The following is a 26605-nucleotide window of genomic DNA, read 5'->3' as shown; positions in this document are numbered from 1 at the left end:
AATACATTTATCCACATGGCTCCCACTGTAAAAGAAAACTACCAAGTTGAAAAGACAACACACACATAGCTATGTTGATCTATCAATGTATTACATGGGAATGTCTCTACCTACTGTGATTTTTGCTATCATTTCTATCAGTTAGCATGAAATTAATATTGAATGTCTGCAGAAGAGAGCTACTAAGTGTTGTGAATTAAGGATTTGTACACTCACTGAGACAAGCAGTCCAATCCCGTACATATTTACTCAGAAGCAAACCCTACTGTTTCATGGAGTTTATTCCAAGTAAGGGTAAATACACAGGACTGCAGACTTACCAGAAACTGGGTTTTGTGCATCCAGATTTTTAAGCATTTGTACATACTGTAATCAAAATACCTGATTTGCCAAAGCAGAATAGTTACAAAAGGGCTTGATTTCTTTTTCATGGTGGAGACCATTGACACTATATAAACATAAAACCACTTTCAGTACTCAAGGGATTTTACATCATCAGCCTGTATATATAGCATTACAAAAATATAGATCAGAAATTTAAATATGGGAGTATACTTTGCTCTTTGTTTTCATACATTAACCAATCCTAGATACACATATATAGAATACCGTAATAATACTGAATAGACTTTTCGATCCAGAGGAGTTCCAAAAACTATCTAGTCAAAACATCTACAAAGCATCAGACTCCTCTCTATCTAGATATACGCCTACACAAGACAGTGCAGATTATTATTATCCAAACAGGTAATACCTGTGTCACATGAGATGTACTTGTAGGACAAGTAGTAAAAAGAATTTTTTCTCAAGCAAGTAATTTGTGCACTAACCGCAAAAACCCTTTTATTCCGAGCAGCTAATATGAATTTGGGGGGCTCTCCCCCTCAAATGTGGATCAGATAAAATCAAAGTATGATATTAAGACCTATTGACCCAACAAAGACCGTTCTCTTAGCTCTGTGACCAGGATACTATCTCAAGCTCCAAACATTCCCAGTGCTTCCGACCGAGAAAGAGGGAAATTTTGTTGCTTACTCAAATCAGGTCAAGCATTTAAATCCTAGGCTTTGAACGGCTGAGACTTGAGAGGATAGTTTTAGTCCTGCTTCAGGCAGAGAAAGCACGGTTTGGGCTGGACCCTACAAAACAAACGAGGGGAGAGCGCGTCTCTTCCTGGATCGGGTTCGACCCCGAGCCTCCTTCACACCCCAAAGGCACGAGGAGCGGAAGGAGGGCTTCGCCAGCGCGGGACAAAGTTTGTTCCCGCCCTCAGCCGCCTCTAGCGGGCGGGGTTGGGGCTCGAGAAATAAAACCCGCCGCCGCCGCTGTGACAGCAATCGCGGAAAGCGGCGGGGCTTCAAAGTTCAGCCGACCTCGCCGGCGCCTCCTGGCAATCTGCGCTTCCTCGGCTCCCCCCCCTCTCTCCCCGACCCCCCCCCCCGCCCTTCTCGAAGGAGCTCGGTTCCCTCTTACCCGTCCTTGCGCCGCGCTTTGAAGACGTGCCCGTAGGTGCCTCTGCCGACTTTGCACCCCTCGTACTCGAACAGATCCTCCACCCGCTCGCGCTCGGCCGCCAGCTTGGATTTGAACTCGTAGTCCATGTCTCTCACCCATGGAAGGGGCGGCCGCAGGGAGGGCGGGATGAGGCGGCGGGACCAGCGGCCGCGCGAACGTCAGGGGCACGAAGCCACCGCACTGGGCACCATTTCCTTGTTTTGGGTTTTTTTTTGGGGGGGGGGGAGTCCGCTCCGCCGCCACCCGCTTCAACTAGGGCTTCCAATAGTTAGGGCCGCAAGGGATTCTGGGCTTAGTAGTATCGGAGGAAGCGCGAGCTCGAAGGCGTCTGGGGAAGGTTGAGGAAGCGGAGACTACAGTTCCCGGCGTCGCTTGCAGCACCGAAGCCTGTGTGCGCCTGCGCATTGCAACCCGCTCCCCGGTTATTGCTGAGCGGGTGGTGGGAAGTTGCTGAGTCTTCACGTTGCCGGGCAGTGGCGGGAGAGTCAGACGGTTGCTTAGAAGGGAGACGGCGGAGTCTCTCTTTGCTTCGTTTGTCCGCCTGCAGAACAATGACTCGCAGTCACACTCTTAAGCGGCGAGGCGGGGTACGGGGTACGGCCGAGGTCGGTCGATTGAGGGTCTCGCGCTGGAGCTTGTTTATCTCCTGAGCTGTCATTCAGGTTGTATCCCCGCCCTTCGCTCTTACATTCGTCACCGTTGGCTAGACTTCGTCCCGCCTTTTCGCCCTTCACCATTGAGCCCGCCCAAACGCCGAATCTGAAACGCTGGCCTTTTTGTCAATCAATTGAAAGGCGGAGCCTCAAGTCTGAGAGTTGAGGGAGAAAGGCTGACGCTTGGGCAGATCTCCGCGTCGTCGTCGTCGTCGTCCCGCAGTTCTTCCCAAGGCTTCGCGTTTCTCGCCCTTCCCCCCTTCGCTAGCATATTGACAATGGCTCTGCTCACGCGCCTCTCGCTGGCTCCCACTCCCGCCTCCTCCGGCTCGCTCGCTTGACATTGCGCAGCGCTGTTTTCCTGGAGCGTCTCATGTTCTATGAACGGAGGAGCGGCAGAGCACCGGCAAAGCTCTTCTGCCCTCAGATTAATAATTAAAAGAAAAGGCAGCAGGTGCACGTTCCCAGGCGCTAGAGCGGGAAGACGCTGCCCCACAGGCAACACGTACAATATGCCTCACCGACCAGGGACACGGAAGGGGGTGGAGATAGGGTAGAGCAGTTTTCAAGCTGGCGTTGAGTTTAATGTCTCTTGAACATGAAGCCTAGAGACTTCGAAACTTGACATAGAGGAACACTTTGCTTACAAAGATAAAATTGATTTGGCACCTATTGGTTTGCCTCCACCTCTTCCTAATGTATTTCGGGTAACCATCAGCATTCAAAAGGCATTGTTAAATGACTCATACAGTTTACTTTACATGCAGGTCTGCGCTTGCTCTGCAAGGTCTTTCTCTTCTTCAGATAATGTAAACTTACAGGTGTGCAGACTACCATATCACAAAAGCTGTGTTTTCCCTTTCATTTCATTTATACCTTAAAAACAAGTCATGCCAGGCAAATCTCATTTCTTTTTTTTTAAATGGAGTTACTGTACAGTCTTGGTGGATCAGGGGAATGCTGTGGACACAGTGTATCTTGATTTCAGTAAGGCTTTGGACAAATACAAATACACACACCCCGTGATATTCTTGCGAGGAAGCTGGTAAAAGGTGGCCTGAATGAAGTAACTGGCTGACTGACCGAACCCAAAAGTACTCATTAATGGTTTCTTCTCATTCTGGTAAAAAGTGACAAGCGGGGTTCTGTCCTGGGCCCATTGTTGTTCAATGTCTTTATAAACAACTTGGACAAAAGAATTGAGAGGATGTTAGTCATGGTAGTCCACCTACCAACGCTGCTTATGTACTCTGTGAATTAAGTTTCAGCTTCTTGTACAGCATCCAGTCCTTCTCAACAATGAACAGTTCACTGTTTCAACTGCCTCCCTTGGTTCAGCTGAAAATGAGAGACAGGGTTGGGTGTCATCAACATACTGATTATTCTGCATCTGAAATATCCATATAACCTCCCGCAGTAGCTTCATTAAGGTGTTAAATAGGGTGAATGATAAGAAAGAGCATTGTGGAACCTCTAATAACAAGTAGAGTCCTGCTAGATCAAACCATAAACAAATAGTTTACCACACTTGTTCTCACATTAGCCAAGCAGATGCCTATGGGAAGCCCACAAACACAATACAAGCACAACAGCATTTTCCACATTTGTGTTTCCCAGCAACTGGTATTCAGTCACATATCACCTCCAATATTAGAGGCAGCATACAACTATAATGACTGGCAGCCTTGATAGCCTATCCTCCAATAGTTTGTCTTATTCTTTTTATGTTTGTGCAAGTTGGTGGCCAATGTTAAATCTTGTGGGATAAAATTCAATAGTTTATGTACTGTGTAGATGACTTTGGGTTCTAATATTATGGGAAGGGGAGAAAGCCTCTCTATCCACTTTATCCACACCATGCATAATTTTATGCACTGTTTCTAACCTAAAAAGCCCCAAATGTTGTAACCTTTCCTTATATGGGAATTGGTCCTGCCTTTCTATAATTTTGGTTGCCTTTTCCAACACCTTTTCCAGCTCTAAGATAGTATTTTTGATGTATGACTACCAGAAATGTTCATACTATAATCTGGTCACACCATCAATTTATATAACACCATTATGATTGGCAGTTTTATTTTCAGTCCCTTTCCTAAGGGACTTTATCAAAAGCTTTTTGATAAATGGCCATGTTTATGTTATCTGTTGATCACCCCTAGTCATATGCATATGGACACTCTGAACTCTAAAAGGTTAGTTATATATGACTTAAATTTGCAGGAGCCATATCGATTTTGCTTCAGCCAAATTTGGTCTTTTATGCTTGGTAAGGGTAATTCTAATTTTAATAATAGTTTTCATTACAGGTTGGTTACTTGAAAACTAATTTCATATATATTTTCTGGATCCCTTTTTAAAAGTTGATTATATATTGACCACTTTCTGGTCCTCAGGTATGCAGGCTGATCTCACAGATGTTACTTTTTTTTGTTAGAAGATCAGTTATTTAAATTCAAGTTTTTAAAGGGCTCTCAAGTAGATGCTACCTCCTGGATGTGATGTCTTCATTTTTAGTTTGTCATCAAGGCCTAGAACGTCAATTCTTGTCACCACCATTTGCCTCTTCAGACTCAGTTCAGGCGCAGGGATCAGCACTACAGCTTCTCTGCAATCTCCTTTTCCTCCTTTAGTACACCTTTGACTCATTTGTCATCCAAAGGACCAAACATCTCTCCAGCTAGTCTGCTGGTTCTAACATGTTTTTTAAATGTATTATTGTTGGTCTTTAAAAAAATATGCAATATGAAATGTTCTCTTGTAGTCTGCTTTCATTTATTTTGCCAAAGTTTCTGTACCTTTTTGTTCTCATCTGGATAAGACTTACATTTTATAAAGGAAGGCTTATTTTCTATCGTGACTGGAGCATTCATTTACCCAATTGAAGTCACCCATTACATTTCCTCCTTTGGATGCCTCCTTGGTTTCTGTCTCCATCTCAAGATCACACTGAGCATTTTGGTCATGGTGTGATAGCATGTAAAAGGTAAAGGGACCCCTGACCATTAGGTCCAGTTGTGGCCGACTCTGGGGTTGCAGCGTTCATCTCGCTTTATTGGCTGAGGGAGCCGGCGTACAGCTTCTGGGTCATGTGGCCAGCATGACTAAGCCGCTTCTGGCGAACCAGAGCAGCGCATGGAAACGCCATTTACCTTCCTGCCAGAGCGGTACCTATTTATCTACTTGCACTTTGACGTGCTTTCAATCTGCTAGGTGGGCAGGAGCTGCGACCGAGCAACGGGAGCTCACCCCGTCGTGGGGATTCGAACCGCCAACCTTCTGATCAACACGTCCTAGGCTCTGTGGCTTAACCCACAGTGCCACCCGCATCCCAGTGATAGCATGTACTCAGTACTAAATTTATATTGATGCCTTGGTATTGCCACCCACAGCAATTTTGTGGAGTCTACCCCTTTTATAAGTTTTTGCTTGCTGGACTCTGTGTCCTTTGGCATGCAGAGCAACACCACCTCCAGTACACCCTCCTACTGACCTTCCCGTAGTTTACATCAAGAGATAGCTGTTTTGCACTAGTTCTCCCACTGCACAGGTTCTCTCCATCTGATTTCAACTAGGCCCACTATATCAATGCTTTCCTTTAAAACCAAGCAGAAATTGTGTGATATTCTGTACAATACACTGGCTAGTCCCTTGCTGGCTTTCTACCGGCATACCTGTTATTGTTGTTTATTCAGCTAAAATCCAGTGTTGAATGTAAAAACATTACAGGGAAGGGCACTGTTGTACTGTATTGCTTAACAATATTTACCAAGGGTGAAGCTATGAAATGCAAGTTGTTCAAGTTTTTGATCTTTTGCAGATCTCAGCACCAATGCTCCTGAACTTTTTACTTGGATATAATCAAAGCATGATATTAATACCAGCCTACATGATGGTTGGGCACACAACTACAGAGGAACGATCTCTTTGGCAAAGATTCTCTTTGGGAAACTAATTCAGCCACCAGTTTCCCCACCACCCATATGAACACAGGGCTGTCCCAAGGGGAAGTGCAGCACCTGGGGCAAATTACACTGTGTGACCCCATCTTCATGTCCCCCTGCCTACAAAAGAGGGAAGCAGAGGAGAGGAAATGCTAAAGCCCAGTGTTTGTCATGAACGAACCATGGTCTTCCATTAGATCTGAAGTAGGCATTAACATTGAGGTATGAAATCAGAGCCTTACTGAGTAAAATTATTAAGAGTTTCAGTAGGTTTCTTGTACACACGTCTACTTTTAATTCCCATTGATACATTTTCACTTCTAACCTCAACACATCTTTTTACTTTTTTGTTTTTCCCTCTCACATACAAAACATGTTAAGCTTTTCCTGAGGTACTTTTACCCTCCACTAATTCATCATAGGATAGCAATCTTAATTTAGAAAACAAATACTGTATTATGACCCACAATTCTGTTCACGCTTTTTCCAAGGAAATCTTGTGTGCTCTGTCACAATATCCCCTGAATTAAAATATATTTTATCAGATGCAAAAGCCTCCCTATAAGCTTGTGTTGTTTGCCTGCCCCTTACACATACACTGTTCAGAAGTGAAAGTAGCTTAATTTTAGATAAATTAATTCACACAGTCTCATTTGGGGAAATACAATAGCTCAAGGCAGTGGATTAATTGCCATTGTGATTACTGTGTGGGATGCAGTTACAAGTTTCAGTGGCGGCTATTGGGTATTTCCTGTGATCAAATTAGCAGCAGAATGCTTATCTTCCCCTTTCCACACTTTCGGGAACTTTCATAAACTTTCATTTGTTATTATTTTAAAATAAATATATTTTGGATGCCCAGGGATAGCCCTACCATTAGGCAGAATGAGGTTAACTGCCTCAGGTTGCAATATGTTGTGGGGCAGTAGTGGTAGTCCTCTAGCTTCTACTCCTGAATCCCACAGCTGTACTCTTCTGTTAAAAGCAGAGCTCTATGTGCCACACTCCCCTAACTAGCCTGGTAATCTCAGGTGCAGTGGAAGACACTATTCCATTACTGGTCCAATTAGCTTCTGTACATGGAATGGTGGAAACATCATCTTGTCCTTTGCCTCAGGCAGGAAACTGTCTTGAGGCAGCCCTGTGGAAAATCCCAATGCAAGAATTCTCAACCAACTACCTCCCCCCTTTTATCAATACACTGCATAATTCTATGCTTGCTTACTCATAAGCCCTACTGTAAAGCTTACTGCCAAATACAGGCATGGCCAAACTTGGCCCTCCAGCTGTTTTGGGACAACTCCCATCTTCCCTAGCTAACAGGACCAGTGGTCAGGGATGATGGGAATTGTAGTCCCAAACAGCTGGAGGGCCAAGTTTGGCCATGCCTGGGTTAATATAAGATTGTAACTGTATGTCACTGAAGCTTGTCCATCAGCTCTCAGTAGATTCTCTATCTTTATGTGAAACTGTAAGTTCTCCCTCTCGCCCTAGGGCCTATGGATGCAAAACACACCCATGCAATAAAATCAACTGCATGCAAAAAAATGGCGCATATTTGCATTTTTCCTGGGAAGTGGGTCTGTAGCTTTCATCAGATTCTCAAGTGAGTCTGTAACCCAAAAAAGGTTAAGGACCACTGTCACACAGCATAACTATGCTCTTCCAAGTCGTGTGCAGATTCATGGATTATTGTGCATTGAAAAGAACTTGAAGTTAAACATAAAACTGCAATCTTAAACATACTAGGGAGTACGCACATTGAACACAGTAGGATATACCTAAATGGAAGCACGATCAGAGTGCATTGAATTATGTTGAATTATGCTTTGACTGACTGTGCAGTAATGCCCTTTATATACTATTAAACTGGGGAAGATTTGCTTACTGTTGGTGTTATCCCAGTGGGTTTGGTAGAAATACATTATTGTAAATGGCTGGTTAATCTGGTTGCCGAGGACAAAATCATTGAACAGCTGCTTCAGTGAACAAGGGGGTTTCCCATAGCTTTCCTGTTCCTGAGTTACAGGTGCAGTCCAGTCCTATGCATGTTTACTCAGAGATAATTCCCAGAGAGGTCAATAGTATATTTTATACACAAGGTTCTATATATTAGGCAACACCCTATACTTTCCATTTGTCACAAATATATTGAGTCTGTCACACATTGCTGTTTTCCACCTGTAGCTTGTACCGAAAGAGCCATATTTCAGAAGGTCCCAGCAACATGCCCCAGGCACTCATGATTTAAGTGTAGTCCAAAATGCACATTAAAAAAAAATGTCAGCTTTCCAGTACCTTTATACCTTCTCTCCTGAACAGAACCCCAACCCCCCCTCTTCTAACCACAAACATATTTTCTGTTGCTAAGCAGCTGTGTGCGGTTTCTTTGTATTCTTTCTGCAGCTATTCTCTCACTCTTTCGCCCACTGGCTCCCGCGAGTGCCAGCCGGGGACGTTGCCTCCGTCCGCTTCGTCTTCGGGCGCACAGGCTGGAACCGTCAGTAGCACGGGGCGAGCCCGTGTCGCCTGACAGACATCTTGGAGCGTCCTATCGGTGAAGGAGATGGGCGGGACTAACCAGCAAGCACCCAATGGTGGCGCTGCGGAGGAAGGGACCCGAATACCTGTGCGCATATAAAAGCTGCTGCGTGCTTCATTCCTCTTCGCTTCCACAGTATGGCCGGCGACATTAGCTAGCGCTCGCTCTCTGCTTTTCTCTGTAACAGGGGAACACACGGACTACAAGGAACCGAACCGCATCGCCTGCACGCCTGCCTACTCCGCACGCCTCTCCTTCCATCTCCCTCCTTCCCCTACCCCAAAGGACTGTGTAACAACCCGCCACCTTTCCCGCAACCGCTCTCTGGTATATATATCTATATATATATTTCTCTTATAGCCTAATATAAGATTACTACCCCGTCAAAGGTGAAACCTGTTTGGGACGGGCTGAGACCCGGTGAAGGCGCCGCGGCCCGGAACAGCAGCAGTACCAGCCTTGGCCGGTGTGTAGGTGAAGAGGAGGGCGGCGGCGGCAGCAGCAGCAGCAGTTTGGTCGGGGGTGTCTGTCGTTTTAATTTCTGTGGTTGTTGGTTTTTGCGGAGTTGTCTCACCATGATGGAGGAGAACGGTGCACACTTCTTCGAAGGGACTGAGAAGCTACTGGAGGTGTGGTTCGCCTGGCAACAGCCCTCGCCGCAGGAGCCGCACCAAACCAATGGGTCCGGCGATCTCCGCACCATCCCCAGGTTAGTTGCTCGCGAGGGGAGAAGGAAGGGAGCCAGAGGGGCCGACCGGAGTGGTGGCGAAAAAGGGGAAGGTCCGCTCTGCTGGAGGGCGGCCGGGCGCGGGAGAGAAGCAACATGGATGGGTTAGTGGCGAGAGGGGAGGGGGGAGCGAAGATGCCCGACTGGTGGCGCACATGCACTGGCAAGAGGACTGCCGCGATGCCGGCTCCGCTGGGCGGGAAGTGAACGAGGCTGATGGCCAGCAAAGGGGAAGGGCATGGCGGCTGCTCCATTCAGAGCGCAGCTCGATGTGTGGATGAGTGTGTGACGGGAAGGAGGGACAGTGCGGGGCTGGCCCGACGGAGAGGGAGGGATACGGCGGACATTGAAGTGACGCGTTGAGTTTCGCCGGCTTCTCTGGGCGTTGACGGGCGGAGGGGGGGGGGCACGAGAACGAACAACCGCCAACCGCCACCAACGTCCCTCCTCGGCACGCGCGCGGGCCTGGCTTCCATGCACGGCCGTTGGCGGGCAGGCCTGCGTCCGAGTTCCAAGCAGGCCGCGTAGCCCTAGGAAAAAGTTGGCCGAGTGGAGGAACTTGGTGGTGGTGGGAAGAGCCGGGGCGACCTTGCACGGGCGGAATGTGACCTTCCGCGCCGGCCCTTTTAAACGACCTTGCTAGAAAGGTGCCTTCGGGAGAGCTTCCGACTTCAGCTCAGCCCGCGTGGTTCCTCTCTTCCCCCGCCCCTGCTCTGAGGTAGCGCGGAGCGATGCCATCGCCGCGTGTAGTCGTTGCCGGCCGCCCTAGTAATGGTCGGGGCGGGCGGCGGTTGGCTGGGCCTTCGGGGGAGGCGCGTGAAACCTTAGCCGCGCGCGGGACACCGGCAAACCTGCTCTCCCGTGTATAAGCAGCGTCTACGCCTGAAACCTATTTCGTGTGCGAACTGGGCACTGCCCGCGGCTGAGAGCACGCAAGCTCCTCATGGGAGGGTAACGTGACGGCGGGACACGTGTCTAACGCCTCCGCCTCCGAACGCTGCACCGGCGGCCGCCGTTGCCCCGGCCGGAGGGCGAGCGAGCAGCCTTGCGTGTCTGTGTCGTCTCCGTTGGCGCCGTGGTTCCAACCTGGCCTCGATAATCTCGGACCAAATTCTGACGGAGCGGGCGCTTGGTTGCCTCTGTCAGCCCCAGAACTTGGCTTTGTGGAAGAGTTAATCGAGTCTGTCAGCTACCTGTGAAATGACGCTTTTAGCGGGCCTTACTAAATGCTGCGGAGCGTTAGCCCTCGCACCGTCTTGTGTTCAGCTTCTGACTGGGGCAGGTCTTGTGTTCTGGGCCACATAGGGTCGTTCCGGCGAGGAGAGCAGTGGCTGGGGCGGCTCTTATTTGCGCGATTGGCTTTTCTCCTATTTGGGCACTGGGGCGGGGAGAGGCCCCTCCTATCTTTTGAAAAATGTGGCTGGAACCGAGATCACACGTGAGGCTTCTGGCTCGCGCCCCAGATGTGGTGGCCTCTCCTTCCCCATTGACAAGCTCAGGCCAATGAGATTGCAGTATCATTTTAAGGGCTGGGCCTGGGCCTGTCATCCAGTGGGCATTTCAGGAATGTGGAGGAAGCGCCAGCTCAGCCAACAGAGTAGTGGGGGGAAGGGCTGAGCCCTGCACAGCCTGAAATGTACATGTGCTCGCATCTTCCTTGCTTTGTGTGTGAAAGGGACAGTGCTCCCTTGACTAGTTTTTAGTAGAACTTTGAAACATTGGGCTTGTTAAGCATAGGAACCAGAGTGGGAATTAATGACTGACAAGGTTAACTTGCTGAAGCAAGACAGAGACAAGTGATGGGCAAGGGGGGCCCTGTTCAAATCAAGTCTTCTGGATAGCTCACACTTCTATAAACTGAGCTATTTGAGAATTCATCACACACCTGGACCCCTATGGCAAATTATCTACATTGTGGTTGCCAATCTTGTTTGTCAGTGGTATTAAAATACGTTTTGGCCCAACATTGGTGAAACAATTTTTTGTAGTTTTGGCTATTGCATCGAAACATTTAATCCTAAAACAAGTTAATATCCAATCTGATCAACATGAAGTCTAGAAACAAGTACCTGTAATATAGTTGAGGTTATGAAACTTCCTTTAAGACCTATACTTTTTAGGAGATTCTCTAAACCTGGTATGTTAAAAACAGATTTTTAAAAACAGTAGCTGTTGTAGTAGTAATAATAATAATAAATTTTATTATTTATACCCCAGCCATCTGAGGTTTCACCTATAACTTGGATATAATAGTACTGGAAACAAATACAACTTCTTTCCTGTTTTATGGAAGTCTAGAGGAGCAGGTGTGTGCCCCTCATAAAGAGGCATAAATGAAAAATGTAAGCACCTACCCATGCATAAGAGCATTTCAATTGTATCCCTTTTGTATATGAAACACCCCAAAGCTAGGACAGAATTGGCAGCATGCAAACCTCTTAATAAACACATTACATCCATCTCCCCCTTGTTTGCAGTGTGTTACCAGTTGGCCAGAAATATAAGACCATGGCAAGTTTCAGAAGTCAAGAATACTAGTACAGAAACTTAAGTTAAATCAAGCCAACCAATATCTACACATATACCTTAAAATTTCACATAGTTGACGGGCAGGGGCTGTTGTGGATCACTAGTGAAGTTTATGTGTACTATGATTCCTGCATTGCAGGGGGTTGGACTAGATGATCCTTTGGGACCCTTCCAACTTAAAATTCTGTACTACAGTGGTACCTTGGTTTAAGAACAGCCCTGTTTATGAACTGTTCAGTATACAAACCGAAAGTAGTGTTTCGGTTAGCGAACTTTACCTCGGTCTAGGAATGGAAGCCAAATGGTGGAAGGGCACCGGCGGCGGGAGGCCTCATTAGGGATTGCGCACCTCAGTCTAAACATAACCAGGGTTTTACCCTTGGCACTCTCTCCACGTGTGCTCCTCAGGAACAGGTATTCAGAGGCATACAGCCTCCAATACTGGAGGTAGGATCTAGCCATTGATAGCCTTATCCTCTTAATTTGTATAATCGTCTTTTAAAGCTGTCCTAAGTTAGTGGTCATCACTACATCTTATGATAGGAAATCCCATAATTTAACTCTCTACAATGTAAAGTACTTCATTTTGTCTGTCCAGGGTCTCTTGATAGTTCTTTGAACTGGCTCTGATTTTAAGGGAGTAGGAAGGTTGATGTACAGTAGCAGCCATCTTGAAACAGTTTTTTTGCTTGATCAAGCTCAAAGTACACCCTAAGCCACCCCCAACCTCTCTCACCACAAGTAAATAGTAAGACAACCCATACAAGTAACACGGACACATTCCCCCCCCCCCACTAAGTAGAATAATAGAAGCATAACCACCTGACCCCACCCCACTCGCCATTCCCCCTCCTCCTCTTCACCCGTTCTTTCTTCTTCTTCTTCCTAATTGTTTTAAACCAATTCATGAACCCAAAACTTGTACATTGACCACTTATAATGAAACACATGTTGTAGATATTTTTCCACATTTATTATGCTATTTTGACATGACATGAGAAAACTTGGTATACTTATTTGTATAGCATTATTCTTGTTTATAAAACCCACAAAGATAAATAAATAAATGTGCAAAGTACAAGGCAGCAGAGCAGGATGGACTTAAATCTGTTGCCCCTCTTCTGCACTTGCTTTGTGGAGGAGGAAGCTTCACATTTTGCTTGATGCTGATATAGAGCAGATAATGTTGATGGCAGGGAGCAGAACCTGTAGTCGCCACTTACAGTTCACTTGTCTGGAGCCTGGAGAAGGCTACTGGCTGTGTCTTGGAGCGTTTTGGAAAGTAGCAAGGCTTCTCACTGTTTCCTGAGTCTTCACTTCCTCAGTTGGTGTGAGGGGGATTTGTGCCTGCAGTTATGCAAAGCTAGAGGTACAGTGGTACCTCGGGTTACAAACACTTCAGGTTACACATGCTTGAGGTTACGGACTCCACTAACCCAGAAATAGTACCTCGGGTTAAGAACTTTGCTTCAGGATGAGAACAGAAATTGCGCGGCAGCGGGAGGCCCCATTAGCTAAAGTGGTACCTCAGGTTAAGAACAGTTCAGGTTAAGAATGGACCTCCAGAACGAATTAAATTCTTAACCTGAGGTACCACTGTATTCCCAACTGCCTGGGAGGTTAGTGTGATATCACAGACAAGACCCATCCTGCAGCTTTGTTGGTCAACCACCAATAAGTTGTGGATCCCTGAACATTATGGTTCTGATGCAGTCAAAGTTGTTAAAAAGTGTGAGCCACTGACTGCTGCTTCTTATGGGTGGGTCATTAATGCAAAGAAGGAACAGAGAGGTTGCATTATGAAGGAAGGAAGTGCACCAGCATGTGCAATGTGGTCCTCACTAGCATACAGTTCTCTCAATTCCACCTCCTTACTAAGCAAGAAATATGGTGACCCCTCATCCTATTGCTTCTTCTGTAACTCCAATGGAGCAGCATGTTTTTCCCCCCAGCATAGCATTCCCTTCCTTTAGAGCTATTCATGAGAAAACTGTCCAAAGGAAAGCAGAGCAATGCATTTGGACCAGTTTGACCTCAGGAGTTGCCAGGAGATGTACAAGACATCTTGAGGACTCCACTCTGGATTTGTGTAGGATTTACTCCTTAGATTTTTCTTGTCCCATAGATGTTTTGCAAGGCAGCAGGTGCAGATTTTTCCTCAGGTTTTAGTCCCAGAGCCTTTTTCATGGATGAGTATAGCTGCAAGGCAGTGGAGGTTTAGGATCAGTTTCCTTTCTCCAGATCTTATTTAGTAAATGCTGAGCAAATAAACAGAACTTAAGCTTACTATCTGCCAAGGCATATGTTGGAAGCCAATAAGTCAATGGATCTGATTCCAAAGTGTTATTGGGATATAGAATGAGACATCTCATAGAACTCAAAAGTTCTGTGTAAGACAAGAAAATAAAAAGGCTTTCCCCTCAAACATGGCTATTCAGAATCTGCTTAGTATGGACAAAGGTTTGTTACATTAAATTGAAACCTGATTCTTACTGAAAAAATTAGTAGAATTGCTCAGGTAAAAGTAAATCCCTTTCACAATTGTGATCTAAAGCACTACCAGTCTATGAATAGTAAGAAAACTGGTAAGGCTAAAAAGATGTCATTTGTTCTAAATACTGCAGTAGCAGACATGCTAGTAACTGGAAGCCAAATGCTTGTCCAAACATTCTGATATAAAAAACTAAGCCTATCATGCTAGAGGCAGCTATGACTTAGTTATGTAGGTTATGTGCACATTTGATGGTGCTTCAGGAAATAATTAAAAATATATTTAAGAAGCACCTTAAAAATAAATTTTAAAATGAGCCTTTAAAATCAATTTATTTAGCCACCATGCCAAAACTTCCATTTGGTAACACTTTTGTCTAATTTTTGAGACAATTTTTCATACTTTCAGTTTGTGACAAACCTCATAACTGAATGAGACTCTGTTTTAGCTCTTTCTGTGTCCTGTCTATGGTGATGTTTTCCAGGTTTGCAAAATGTTTTCAATGTGCTGTGAAGAATGGCTTGGACTATAAATCCTTGAAAGATGCACTTGTGTTAACCAGATGGCAGTGGCAGAAAGCCTGTGGTCTTTCAGATGTTGCATTCCAACTTGCATGAGCCTCAACCAACATGGCCAATGGTCAGGGATAGTTGAACAACATCTGGAGGGCAACAGGTTCCTCATCCATGCCATATAGTGTCACATTGCAGTGTGTGAGGCCATAGCCAGGCCAGAAACAGGCTCCTATGCTGAAACTTCAAGCTTTATTCTGCTTTTGCAGCATTCCTATATTCTAATTCTAAAAGCATGTGATGGCTTGTAAATGGTAATACTCCGATACCAGTAGCTTTGAGTGCCCAAATACTAAAATTCACACAAAAAAATGTTTCACAAAAGAAAAAATGTTTTGCAACATGTTGAATTGCAATCTACTATTACTCTTACATCTGTGGCTTACATCTAAGCCATGCTGAGGCTGGTCATTATGTTACTACTCATGTAGTTAAGAATCTCCAAACCACTTAAGAAGGAAAATAAGGCACTGGACACTACAGCTATGGACTTGTTTGTACTACCCATTTATGACTTGAAATAGTAATGTTGTAGTCATATTGGATTTCTGCTTGAATTAAAATTTTTAACTTTACTCTCCCTAACAGGTTTGAGTGGGACAAACTTTTGGAGAATGTGCATTGTTTGATCATAAGTGTGACAAAAACTGACAAGCAGGAAGCTTATGTACTCAGGTAAGCTCACAAAGGTTAAACATAGCTTTTTAGAAACAATCTTATCACTAAGGTTCAAAGTTATGTATTTGCTTGATAGGTTTGTTGGCTTTACTAGTCAGGTAAGATCTTGGTGGTCCAGTAGAAAACTCAATGAAAACATGAATTTGTGTGCTGTGGTTGTAAATGAGGAAAAAGTCAGTGTTGAGAAATATACTTACTATTTCCAGTCTGTGTACCCACTTATAGTGTTTTATGCAGTTCTGATCACCACAGCTTTTTTTTTTATAAAAAGAAACCCTTTATAGTATACTCTGCTCTGCTGATTGTAGCCATTCCTGTACACATGGAGGCAGCTGGAGGCAACCCTCTGCCATCAGATCCAAATCTAAATGCTTGCTTGAAAAAACAAGCACCAACTCAACTCTGCAGCTACCCAAATGGCCTCCAATTGGTACAGGTTGATGGTTCTGATAAAATTATGCTGTGTTTTGGGCTGCATATGTACTATGGTATAAACATTGTGATAGTCTTTTATTGCCACCTCTTGGCTACAGATAGGGTAGAGTTGCTTGGATACTCAGGGGAAGGGCACCCCAGAACAGCCTCGTTATGAGTTTTGTTGGAGTGTGTAGCTGTGGAGAAAAGGAGCCTATCCAACTCCCTTTTTGTTACATTTTCATGCTATACTTACACTGTATGAGAAGTTCATCCAAACATTCTAAGGCTAAGTGCAGTATTGTGGTGGAGGTTAAGTCAAGAATACTGACTTGACCAAAGTCTGATCATTAGCTTTGTAGTCAAGTTGAGATTTGGATCTGGTCCCAACACTGAAGCCTCTTTACCATGCTGGTTTTCACCAATACAGAAGTCTTAAACTGTTTTGGCATAGTTACTCATTTCATTGTAAGGGATGGAAAACTAGATGAGATGTTGGAAGATTGTGAGTGGATTGTCTGTGGTGTTCTTTCTAAGAGGAAAATGCAGAGGAAAGTCAGATCAGAATGGCAATACTACAGTGGGTGGTAATCCTTTTCAACATTCTTCAAATTCAGTATTTCAGAATTAAATATTTTCCCTTTGAAACTAATATCTGTCTGATGGTGGAAAACATATTTGCACTTTTTTTTCACCCTGTGGGGCCAGTTGCAGTTGTGGAAGGGGTGATCTTAAGTTGGGAAATGGTATTGGGTAAGTCCTCCTTCCCCCAGCAGTGCAGCCCTGATCAGTTGGCTCTGTCTCCCTGCTCTTGGCAAAAAACGTTTGCTGTCATTTGTGAGAGATGTGATCATGTCTCTTCACATGGTATGAACCCATAGATAGACCCATAGAACGTTTTGTGGTTGCTGTTCAGGAGAAAATTGGTGCTACTGTTTAATATTCTATATGCCTACTTCATCAGACATTAGTAGCTGTGTTTAAGATGGTATATAATGCTGTCATTGTATTCCTTCCCTGTATTTTAAGACCTCCACAAATCTGCATATTGAGGACATAGGCCTTTACTCAGCACTGTTAGAAGCTCCCTTCTCTCCAACAGCGAGAGGAGCAATTTGTCAGGTCACAATGTTGATGCAGGCAAAAGTACTGTAGGAGAGCTGTTGGCTTCTGCCTGATCCAAAGCCCATTGTGGAATGATATGCCCCCATCCAATCTTTAGGGAACATTCCCAGGGATGCTTCCTAAGAACAGCTTTGAGTGAACCAACTCTGTTGGCAAATAAATTTTGAGTTTCCCAAAACTACCCAGGTATGAAATGTAACACTACCAATTGTATTTTGTTTTTCAGTGAGAGTAGCATGTTTGTCTCCAAGAGACGTTTCATTTTGAAGACATGTGGTACCACCCTCTTACTGCAGGCACTGGTTCCCCTGTTAGAGCTTGCTAGAGAGTACTGTGGGTTTGACTCGATTCAGGTAAGATACCCAGAATCTCATCCTTACGTTATAGCTGCACTGAAAGGTATATTTTCTTAAGTGGTGGTGGTTTACATATTTAAGGAAGAGAAGTGTAGAGTGCTAGACCTTGTTTCAGCGTCGTTTCTATGTTTAAAGCTTCAGCAGACATCTTATAAGAAATGCATTGATTCCTGGATCCTGCACAAGAATATTCTTCAACATCTCTCACAAACAAATACCAGCAGGATGGCAACCCATATTGCCTTTACACATGCATGTTCCATAAAATAACATTGCCTGTGTTTTTATGTACAAGCATTAAAAGCTGTGGGAGAGCCAGGCCAACACTAAGGTCAAATTCACCTTCTGGTCAAATGCACGACAAAAAGTTGTTCTGGTTTGGTCAAAGATGGTGCATGATGTTCTTATCCATCAGTATACCATATGGATGCCCTGAAATGTACCCTTCAGTTAAACATGGCTTGCTGGAACGTGCACAGTCCCTTGCTTCAGAAGTTAACTTTACTTCTGTGTGATCTTAATCTACAAGTTCTACTAAGGTTCCTGAGCACTATTGTCTGCATGGCCTCTTTTAAAGACCATTTAAGCAGTTGGAAATAATGCACTCATGAAAGTATTTTTCTGTATTTACAAGAAGAATAGTGTGTGGCACAATATCGCCTTGTTGTGTAGCCTAGCTAGTGTTTTGATTGCATGAAAGTCTGCATGAAAACTAAAACAGCTAAAGTGCTTTGTCACGAGAGGCTGAGCTTACAAGCACACACAGATACTATAAAATATAGAGAGTGGCTATGGTTAGTATTATGAGGCAACTGTTGGAAGTGCAGGTAACTTGACTGTTCTTCCTGTTGTCAGGGCCATTTTTGAAAGCTTTTACATTTATTTCCCCCACTCACTGAGGCAAATCTTTTAAACCAGCTTTTTACCCAAGCCACTGTAATGAATACTACATGTAATATGTTTCCTTATCCTTACCCTATCCCTGCCTGGCACTGGGCCTTGAATTGTAGTCGCAGCATGTAAAGAGCACTCTAGGGAGAGGCCCTAGAAACACTCCTCCTGACATCCTGATGGTCATTCTCTCTCACTGCACCTTGGAAATTGGCAAGCATATTGGTAGTGCTATCCAAAATAATCACTTTGTTAATGTACACATCAAAGTGCACTGTAACATGCTAAAGCTATTTCAATTTATATGTGCTTATGGGATCTCTGAATAGCACTAATCCACATTAAGAGGAAGCAATACATATTAAGATAGTGTTCTTGGCTATCAAATCAATTCATTGTATCTTGTTTGGGGTAGACATTTGTGTAAGCCTAGGATTTCCAAGCTGCATAATAGTAAAGTAGATTGATGGTGTATCAAAGCAGCAAAACCAAATGTTGGTAGCTAAACAGGTAAAACTTTGAAAGGCATTGGTGGGCTACTGAAATTAATACCCAATACTGACAATCAAGGTCATGGCTTCTGTGAGCCCTTATCATTGGACTCTCCTTTATTTGACTCAGTGAAGGGAATAGCTTGGTGTAACAAAAGTGTTACCAGTTCTTCTGGTGACCCCCAACCCCTGCATTATCTATATGCAGTTGCCAATCTGTATTTTAAAGACACCACTTAAAATCTTTCCAGATCATTCTTATGTATTATATGTGACAAAACTGATGTCATGTTTTGTTTTTGCAGAGTAGTGCCTTCATCTTTGAGTTGACAATAGATTAAACTGTAGACAAGAAGGAAAAGCCTTGAGCAGAAGCATGTGTTTAAATAATTTCCTTTTGATCCTAATGGAACTTTTAAGAAAAGCTGCATATTTAATTTCACCCCTCTTATTCTTTAGAGCTTCTTTTATTCACGCAAGAATTTCATGAAGCCTTCCCATCAAGAGTACCCACATAGGAATTTCCAGGAAGAAGTAGAGTTCCTTAATGAAATATTTCCAAGTAAGTGAATGTGTATTTTGAATAGGATGCTTTTAAATAATAAACTGTCCAAGAGGCTTATGTGCAGTGGGTTGTTGAAACTAGCATGTAAACCAATATAAAATCATTATCATGCTAAAAATGCAGCTTTGCCTTGATTAGAAGTGATAGTCTGAGTTGACCAAAAGATGTCAAGAACTGACTCTTACATTATCTACTCTTATGTAGACTTTCACACCTAGTCAGAATTATGGTATGATAAAAGTAATAGGTTTATACAGTGCACACAGTTTGATGGATGTCCGATATTTTTATGTGTATCCTTGGGTGATAATACCCCCTTGACTTCTGTTGACCATAAGTTCAGAAAAGGGTAAAAAGAAAACAGTTGCATGGACAAAGAGCTATGTAGTTCTAGCAAATCTAGTAGATTGCTTGGCAGTGAGGCATGGCTGTGTCTCTTTTGCATGGGCAACCAATGCCTATAATAAGTAGTCAGAGCTTAGGAGCTCTGTAAGAAAAGCACAGCGACAAATCTCCAGTGCCAACTAGTAATATACTAATACTTTTTTTTTTTTTTTTGCTGCAAGCCAGTGATGTGGGGTTTCATGCATGCATTGGAAAATTTTCTGATGCCACAGAGTGATCTAATTTAGCCTGTTTATTTTAATAAATGAAATAAAAACATTGAAACTGTCAATCTTGCCTAATACTGGAATAGGCATCCTTTTTGTTGTTGTTAATAATGAACTTACAAAATGGAAATATTTACAGGGGTTGGGGAATCAGTTTGCAGTACTAGTTTTCTCCCCACATCAGTGCTACAAACTGATGTATGGTGTGAATTACTCTCATGATGTTTTGGAGACACTAATTAGACAATGGAATTAATTTTTAGCTGTACTAAACATTACGTTTCAAAACAAAGATGATAGTCCTTGTTTCTAAGCTCTATTCCTGGTCTTGTTTGCTTTTTACAGATGGAGCAGCTTATTGCATGGGTCGTATGAACTCTGACTGCTGGTAGGTTTACTTTGAATTATTACTTTAATCTTGAGCAGTACAAATTTGACTTTTATGTGCTATATATTATCTTCTCTGATTCTCTACCCCCCTGTAAACAGGTACTTGTACACTCTGGATTTTCCAGAGAGTCGGGTCATCAATCAGCCAGATCAAACACTGGAAATTCTGATGAGCGAGCTCGATCCAGTAGTTATGGACCAGTTCTACATGAAAGATGGTGTTACTGCAAATGATGTCACTCGTGTAAGTGTGGATTGTCTACTGTGAAGGAGAAGAACAGAGACGAATACAGTTCCTAATATGTAGGACTTTTGTCCTCACCAGCCCCTCACTTGTAAAGTCGTCAGGCAAATCCTTTCCTGATTGCCAGCCAATTTGTCTGTAAAATAGGAATAATACTCAAAAGGTTTTAAATGCAGGGAGTAGAAAAGTTTCCCCACAATTAAAACATGCTATGCAAGCTTTTAGTTTTAACTAAATTTAAGCACAAGTTATCGTAGTCACTATAAGAAACATTGACTTGTTTTAGGGTTGCCTAGTCAACAATAGAACATTCACTACATCTCTCATACATATCTCAATGAAGACACCATTTGATCAGCTTAAAACACACATGGTGAAATGTATGCACCTGGAATAGTATTCTCAGCTACTTAACTGGCTTCTCTAGTTAAAACTAGTAAGGTAAATTAACAACCAGACATCTAAAGCCTTGAACTTATTTGAGAGAGGAAGAGAGGAACTATGGGTGAAAAGAACTGATTCATCAGACGTACATTAATCGGTTGAAGCAGTAGTCTACACTGAAGATTAAATATGAGCACGCATTTTAAGACTTTATGTTTATATGATTACTTTTAATTTATCTTTTTAATTTTTATGTACACTGCTTAGAAATGTCAGCTACATAAATAGCTTAAATAAACAAACACTTTCTTGGCTTTAGGTGAGTGGAATTCGTGACCTGATAACAGGTTCTGTCATTGATGCTACAATGTTCAATCCTTGTGGATATTCAATGAATGGGATGAAAACAGATGTGAGTGCCATATTTTTTTATTCTTTGCAATGATAATTCACTTATTAACTGTTGCCATGTTGAGATTTCTAACTTGGTTCCTTTATTTTCTTCTAGGGAACTTATTGGACTATTCACATCACTCCAGAACCAGAGTTCTCATACGTTAGTTTTGAAACCAACATAAGTCAGACATCCTATGATGACTTAATTAGGAAGGTCATAGACATTTTTAAGCCAGGAAAATTTGTGACAACCCTCTTTGTTAATCAGGTACAAACATTTGTATTACTTTCAGTAGGCTAGTTTTGGCAGCCAGATAATCCCAAATGATCCAGCTATCCACAAGCATTACAAAAGTAATTGTATTTGTAATCCAGAAAATGTTTACATAGTCAGTCTATTACAGCAAAACCAGTTTTGTGGCATCTTACAGCATTTTATTTTTATTATTGCATAAACCATAATAAATTGGAAATGCCATAAATAGCACATAAAAGGCTACTTCCACACAATCAACTTTACTGTTTCCACTACCATTGCCATTCAGTGTTCCCGTCCCCCAATGGCCATAGTTTTTGCATCTTTGTTTTGTTTCTTCAGAAAACACAAATACACTGATTTAAAAAGAAAGAAATGAATAACAGGTGTATTCCGGCTGCAAAAAGGAGACAAAATATGGTTTTGTAATGTTGATGGTCAAGAGAAACAGGACAGGAGCTACTTTAAACCACACCAAATGTTAGAGGACCCTAACTGATTTGAAGGCTATAATCCAAAGCATGTTTTCCAGATTCAAATTGAATTTATAAGTAGTAAACATTCATGCTTTTGCAGAGAGAACTGTAGATTTTTATGGGGCCACCACTTGATTGCAGAAGAGGAAGGCCTTGAGTGTTTCAGTGTCCTCCTGTGAAAAAGAACTATAGACTGAACAGTGTATTGTGATCTAAAGCTGACATGTCCAACGCCTCAATCACAATCGACGGGTAGATTGCTGGATGGATTTTGGTCAATTGCACTATGGCCAGGCAGCCTTTGCTACTTCTTCGCAGCCAGGACTCTGGTGTGGGAGGGAGCGAGCTGCGCCGTACCGTGAGCTCCGGAGCACATGTCTCTTGCTTTGCTCTGCTAAGGAAGCTGCTCTCGGCTGGGTGGCCCTTGCTGGGTGCTACAGGGCCACACTCGTGCGATGGGGAGAGGGCGTGGGGGTGCCGATGTTTCGTGTTCAGGACGAGGCTGGATAAAAGGAGAGCGCCTTTCCTTCCTCCTCCATACAGAGCGGCCTGTGGCTTAATCAGCTGTAGTCTCCGTTTGGGCAATACGTGGAAGAAGACGATGGAATCAACCATGAATCCGTGCTAAGGAAAGAAAGGGTGTTTTTCTGGCTGCCAACAACGCCTTACCCCTCGCCCCTAAAGCGAAGAAGTTGAAGAATGACAATGGGAGTGTGTGGTAGATCACTGCCCGTTTTATTTACTGGATAGTAGATCACAGCCTACTTGAAGTTGGACATGCCTGATCTAAGGGAAAGGATAGGGGAAGTAAGATATTCTTCAAGCAAGCCTTTGAAGACATTTTACTGGATTCCATTTTCATTTGTGTTATGCAAATAGTCTAGAATAAAAGATCCAATCATAGAAGATTTACTACATCAAGATAAACTAAGAGATAAAATTCTGTAATGAACTAGCCATTCCTAGTTTCAGTAGATCCCTAGTCCTAAATATCATCTACATAGGAATTCCAACTTAATATATTTACATTATTAATTTGCTTACTAATTCATTAGTTGCAAGTAAATCATTCCCTTTTTAACTTGCCTCATCTTCCTGCTTTTGTGCATAATAAATCTCTTTGGAGTTACAACAGCCAAGGGATTGTAAAATGTCTGCCCCCTTCAAACTCATGCGCACACATTTTCTCTGTACTTACAATAAATTATGCCTACTCAAAAGGTGTGTCATGTCACCCAACTCTTAAATGGAGCTCTGGCCCATTATGCCATAATTTATTTTTTAAGGTGGCACAAGGCTCTTGGTGAAGGGACGCGGGTGGCGCTGTGGGTTAAACCACAGAGCCTAGGACTTGCCAATCAGAAGGTCGGCGGTTCGAATCCCCGCAACGGGGTGAGCTCCCGTTGCTCGGTTCCAGCTCCTGCCAACCTAGCAGTTTGAAAGCACGTCAAAGTGCAAGTAGATAAATAGGTACCGCTCCGGCGGAAAGGTAAATGGCGTTTCCGTGCGCTCCTCTGGTTCGCCAGAAGCGTTTTAGTCATGCTGGCCACATGACCCAGAAGCTGTAAGTCGGCTCCCTTGGCCAATAAAGCGAGATGAGCGCCACAACCCCAGAGTCGGTCACGACTGGACCTAATGGTCAGGGGTACCTTTACCTTTACCTAAGGCTCTTGGTTACAACAGACAAACGTGGTTACCCCTCTTAATTTGTTAGTATTGAATATTCTACCATCAAGGTTCGTGTATCTGAAGAATATCTTTTTCTTTTTCTACTAGAGTTCAAAATGTCGCACAGTGTTTTCTTCAGCCCAGAAGATTGAAGGTTTTAAGCGCCTAGATCGCCAGATTGCTCAGTTTAATGACTACAACTTCGTGTTTACCAGTTTTGCCAAGAATAAACAGCAGAGTTGATTAAGAGAAATGAAGAAAAAGCGCAAAAAGATACCCAATAGAGGAGGTGGTGGTTGCTTTCTAGTTAATGATACAAGGGGCCATATTTTTCATATCCACCTCGTAGTTGCAGAAAGCCCTAAATGTAATCATAGTATAATTTTCAATTGTATGCATTATTATATCAAAAAAATAGATATATTGCATGAATACTCTCTACTGTGTTTAGGTATTCTATTTCACTTTTGCTGTGAAATTGAAATGCATGTAGAAAAATGTTACTGTATGAGACTCTACAGCATTTGTAAAAATTCCAATAGGATTACATGCAGTATAGTTTTTCTCAACGTATCACCAAAAATTCCCCACAGACAAGGATTTCGTCCTCATTAGGATTTCCCATGGACCTACTTATCTGAAACAATTAGTTGTTGCCTAACTTTTTTCATATGTATGCTGTAACTTAAAATTTTAAAAATAATCTTGAATTTGAGCAATTTCTAATTGACATTTATTTTGTAACTCTTTGATGGCAGATTCAAACTTTTTGCAGTTTTGAAATATTGAGACTGGTAGAACAAGACTACTTACACATGGTGGACTACTTCACTTTTTAAAATTTGAGGCTAGTATAAAAAATTATCACTAGGTCTGTGTATATTTTCACAACCAGTTGAAACAATATACTGGGGTTTAACGCACTAGCTTTTTACTTCTGGAAACTTAATTGCTCATTGGTCATTTTATTTTGATCAACTTTTTTCAGTTTCGGCCAAGACCATTTCTGTTCTGTGTTGGTCTTTTGTTCAAAGGCAACACATAGCAACTGGTGAAAATTGTTGAACATCCGTGTAAGGGTACTTACACAATTGTGACAATATAGACTAAGCTGACTCTAGGCATTTGACAAGCTTCAAATAGTTGCAGCGTTGAGGAATCTAATTGGTTTGGAGCTTGGTACTTACTGGTAACTTGGCAGGGACATCTAATGGAATGTGATTCAAACTACTGCACAAAATGGTTAGTTACCATTTACTGTGAAATAAGGTGGCTCTATTGTTGCATATTCAAACACCACAAATCCTTCCACACTGTGACTGACGTCCTGTGACAGCATTGTGCATGTGATATTTAAGCTGAACTTAATAATATTGTGACTTCATCTGTGTTTCTTAATTAACGTGTGGTTCCTTTTTACAAGATGTGGAAGGCACTGAGTGATTTGGCTGCAGGAGGCAAAATATGAGGAGCCTAGACAGTCAAGTACAACACTTTATGCACAACTTTTAATAACAATTTAGGCATGGAAATACCACTTCAAGCTTCTGAGACAGTATATTCAAGTAACCTTGGAAATACTGTGGGATTTCAGCTGTTGAGACCAGGAAGTCTGTTACAAATTTGACACTCATCTTTGCTATGTTTTTGATTCTCTGAATATGACAATATTTTGTTCCTTCTGTATTTATAAATGAAACACTTTTTTAGTGTTTCTAGGCTACTAAATCTGCTTGGTTGGATATCAAGCAGTTGAACACCTTTTTATTTTTAAGTAGATTTGTTTTCTACCAAAATTACCAATTTTGCTTATAAGTAGCACCTAACAGTTTAGGGTGCTTTAGATTTTGAGGACCAATTTTTCAAATGGTTTTTGTTCTTGAAAGAGTGCCTCAAGTTGACTTGAGGTCTGCTAGACAGAAGTTCCCTTCAATAATACTGAAAATGCAGATTCAGGTAAAAAGCCTTGGATAGAAAGAAAGCAGCTGAATTGGGTATTTTTAAACACTAGGGCGAACAATGGAGGGGGTGATGTTTGGTGTTAAATCTTCTCTCTTGTGGTGTTAGACATGGATCATTAAAATGTACAAAAATATATCTGTACCTGAAATTGTAATGCTTCAATAAAAGTTTGCTTTCTAAGCTCTTTCAATGAGTGAATGTTGTTTACCCTGACTTAGATAATTCTATTTTGAATTCATACATAGCAACTTCAAGCCTTGACCTGGTTAAGTTCTTGTCTACCTCCAGACAGCCCCTTGTATGTTAATAACTGATGGGGAATCAAATGTCAGGGTGACCCAGGAGGTTTAAGCCTATTGGAAGCACTAATCCTGCTAATCAACTACCTGTCTGTACTATTTTTAATCAATGCAAAGGGCAGACTATTAATGCAATCTTGTTTTTAGAATGAAGGCACTACTTAAATAGCAGCTGTGTATAGTCCCAAGTACAATTGAATGTGTGTGATTATATTCTTACAGAACACACTGCCATTGTTTATAATCTATCATGAGCAGCTCCCCTAAAACGGGACAAAAGTCAATACCTTTACTTCTGGCTTTCAATAGAAAAGAGAAGTTTGATAGGTCATGGTGATAGGGAGGGGCGATTTAGGGTGGCTGAAGTAGGCACTGAGCAGTGTTTAAAATTTATTTTAGCAATGTTGCTTTTAAATGATTACTATGGTT

General features: G+C 42.8%; 2 protein-coding genes and 2 long non-coding RNA genes across 10 annotated transcripts in view; 3 read left to right on the top strand and 1 right to left on the bottom strand.

Moving 5' to 3' along the window:
• Nucleotides 1-5094, bottom strand: part of CDK19 (cyclin dependent kinase 19) — an 83664-nt gene extending 78570 nt beyond the window's left edge. Inside the window, exon 1 of one of the 6 annotated variants that reach the window (XM_077926088.1) lies at nucleotides 1474-5094. In XM_077926088.1, the coding sequence (XP_077782214.1) occupies nucleotides 1474-1601 (128 nt within the window). In that variant the 5' untranslated portion in view covers nucleotides 1602-5094. The remainder of the gene's footprint in view (nucleotides 1-1473) is intronic. The other 5 variants (XM_028723175.2, XM_077926087.1, XM_077926086.1 and 2 more) reach the window with 5 other exon arrangements.
• The window catches only part of LOC144327279 (uncharacterized), a 218423-nt gene that overhangs the window by 70662 nt on the left and 121156 nt on the right, over nucleotides 1-26605 (top strand). The window lies entirely within an intron of this gene.
• AMD1 (adenosylmethionine decarboxylase 1) lies at nucleotides 8774-26061 on the top strand. 2 transcript variants are annotated; one of them, XM_028723181.2, is made up of 9 exons: nucleotides 8774-9360; nucleotides 15559-15645; nucleotides 17414-17540; nucleotides 19385-19487; nucleotides 20447-20489; nucleotides 20591-20735; nucleotides 21439-21531; nucleotides 21628-21783; nucleotides 22791-23054. In XM_028723181.2, exons 1-9 carry the CDS (start codon nucleotides 9227-9229, stop codon nucleotides 22815-22817), a joined length of 915 nt encoding a protein of 304 aa, XP_028579014.1. In that variant the 5' UTR covers nucleotides 8774-9226; the 3' UTR covers nucleotides 22818-23054. The 2 variants fall into 2 exon arrangements, with proteins under 2 accessions (XP_028579014.1, XP_028579013.1); XM_028723180.2 differs by lacking the exon at nucleotides 22791-23054 and adding an exon at nucleotides 24024-26061 and having other exon boundaries at nucleotides 8775-9360.
• LOC144327278 (uncharacterized) lies at nucleotides 9367-12700 on the top strand. The gene is made up of 2 exons (XR_013392274.1): nucleotides 9367-10096; nucleotides 11596-12700. It is a non-coding gene; the product is annotated as an uncharacterized LOC144327278 (long non-coding RNA).

Source organism: Podarcis muralis, chromosome 3, assembly GCF_964188315.1.
Source record: "Podarcis muralis chromosome 3, rPodMur119.hap1.1, whole genome shotgun sequence".
Lineage (NCBI taxonomy): Eukaryota > Metazoa > Chordata > Lepidosauria > Squamata > Lacertidae > Podarcis > Podarcis muralis.
This window is presented reverse-complemented; position numbering and strand designations above follow the sequence as displayed.